This window comes from Octopus bimaculoides, chromosome 5 (genome assembly GCF_001194135.2).
Source record: "Octopus bimaculoides isolate UCB-OBI-ISO-001 chromosome 5, ASM119413v2, whole genome shotgun sequence".
Lineage (NCBI taxonomy): Eukaryota > Metazoa > Mollusca > Cephalopoda > Octopoda > Octopodidae > Octopus > Octopus bimaculoides.
In genome coordinates, this window is record NC_068985.1 from 109,326,997 (window position 1) to 109,329,610 (window position 2,614).

General features: G+C 35.7%; 1 protein-coding gene across 1 annotated transcript in view; it reads right to left on the reverse strand.

Moving 5' to 3' along the window:
- Positions 1-34: 34 nt before the first annotated feature.
- Positions 35-2,614, reverse strand: part of LOC106869769 (S-crystallin 4) — a 25,409-nt gene continuing 22,829 nt past the window's right edge. Inside the window, exon 5 of the mRNA XM_014915634.2 lies at positions 35-565. Coding sequence (XP_014771120.1) covers positions 401-565 — 165 coding nt within the window. The 3' untranslated portion in view covers positions 35-400. The remainder of the gene's footprint in view (positions 566-2,614) is intronic.

Sequence of the window (2,614 nt, forward strand, 5' to 3'; positions counted from 1 at the left end):
TATATATATATATATATTCTCAACACGGCTGTAGATGGCATATTGACAGGTTTAGTAGACATTTTATAACAGCCTGCGCAGTATAGCTACAGCCCTTTACATTCTGAGAGCAAATCCCGCCGAGATTAGCCTTGCCTTTTATCGTTGTGATGTCGATACATTATAACACCTTTAAAATAATAGGATCAATAAAATCCCCTACGCATAGATATTCCTGACCTTGCCCCTAAATCATGAAACAATTATCATTATTATTCTCACGCTAATTCTAACATTGTGACGAATACGTATTCTGTAACGTAATCACAGATGACTTTCACGCTATTAAAGTTACTAAATGTTATTTTCGTAGCCGTTGTCATAAATGCGTCGTCGTTGTTGTCGTCGTCGGGTGATCTGTCTAGAAGTCAGTCTTGTCACGTCTGTTGAAATATATTGATAACTGAGCATGTTCAGCAACTCTAGTCCTCAGAGCTTGCAGTTTAGGATATTCTTGGAGTAAGGTTGGGTTTTCATGCAGGGGGCTTTCCAGTGCACTGTAACACATCAGATCAGCCATTGTTATCTGTAATATATAAGAAGTAGACATTCAAAACGTTGGAAATGTCGATGCTCTTGTTCATATGGTCGCTATCATTACCATATAAGGGTAAATGTTTCTACCACGATATAAGATTAACATTGTGGTGTTATTTCGCCGGGTGTTTTCGTGAAGATAGGCAGGGTGTTAAAGGTTCCTGCCTTTGGGTAAAAGAAAATACCGAAAATCAGTCAATTATGGTTTTCTTCAACAATTCCTTTCTCTGATTCATACACTTATTGCAGCAGCGCTTCACTTTCTCTAGAAGATGAAAAATAACATTGAATTCTACAAAAATCTATTAACCTTCTGCCAACAATATACCTGACGAAAGTACTTCTAGGGAACCATCTTTTATTGTTAATAATTTTTAATCAATATTACTACTTTCATTCCCTCTCTTCGGTCATGAATGACTTGTGCCCCCTCCGAGGCACAAGTCCGGGCATGTTTGTTTATGGAAGGTTGCCCATACATACCAGCCTCCCCGACCCACGTCACTCATGTTTTTCAAGGAAAAGGCAAAGGCTGATACAGCCTGGCCCTAGTGACATCGCAATTCATTTCTACAGTTGAGTCAAATGGAGCACCGTAAAATAAATTGCTTTACTCAAGAACATAACTCACAGCCTGGTCAGGGAATCGAACTCACTACCTTACGATTGTGAGCCTGAGACTCTGACCACTGAGCCATGCGCCTTCACACACACGCACACGCACACAAACACGCGCGCACACGTACACACACGCACGCACACACACATACACACAAACACACACTCATATATGTTGTCCACTCTGTTTTTGCCAACTGAGTAGAATACAGTTCACTTTGGCGATCTCATAAGATGGAAATATATCCGTTGCTTTCACACCTTCACTTAAAGAAGAGATCAACACACACTGCAGTTACTATGTTTTTACAATATTTCAACGATCTAGTTTTATTGGAAATATTTCTCTTGTTGGTTGTTTTTAAAGAAATCTATGAATAAAGTTAGTGAATCGAAATTTTGTTTTTCCCAGCGCTGTATATTACATATGTGAGACAGACCCTACCGTATTAGTAACGGTCGAATTGTCACACTCTCCTCATCACAAACCAATTTAATGAGATTTTCCTAAAACATATTACTTCATTCAAACTAAACCAAGCCAGAAAAGTCAAAACCGTCATCTCTTCCCACGGCATTATTTAGAAAATCAGCCTTACTTTGACTATATAACAGATGTAAATATTTTTTCATTAATAATATTGGCATTACATTTGATGTGAAATCATGTTTTGAAAATGAGAGTTCTGTATTTTGGTAATTTGACTGTTTGCTTGTAAATTTGCCAATTAATAAATACTGCTATATTATGTCTATTAATTCGTATTTCGGATGTTTACTATTAACACTGATATTACGATAGATCAGTGAACCGAAAGTTGTAACCAAATATCCCGATGAGGAATGTAATCCATCAGAATATCACAGAGATGTATATATGACGAACAAACAGTTCTAAAATACGACGTTAATAAAATCATCTCCAGCAATACGTGAAAAATTTTATACACATTTGTATGCGTATGGCTAAAAAATAAACGAGTGGAATAGCACTCAGTAATGTAATAGAGTATAGAAGTTGTAATCCAACTTGTGTATTTGTATAACCGTATATATTGTATATATATTGTAAAGTTTTCTTTATGCAATCTAAAATGAACTTTAATATCTCTAACATATATTATACGTTCTCCTCGTATTTAATATATATATATAGAAGGTTGAGAAGGAACACACGAGTTGATATATGTAGAAGTAAAGTCAAGGTAGAAAATGCTAAACTAATTTTATAAAAAAACATTTCAGCACCGGTTTCAGTCATTGAGACTTTTTCAACTGTAAATATGGAAAACAATTAAAGTTTGGAAAAGTTAAAAGAAAAGTATTTTAAAAGAATATTTGCATAGTATTCAAATACAAGGGACATTTTCCTTGTTCCTGCCTGTCTATGTCTCTCTTGTGTGTTCGAGGTCGTTGTGAA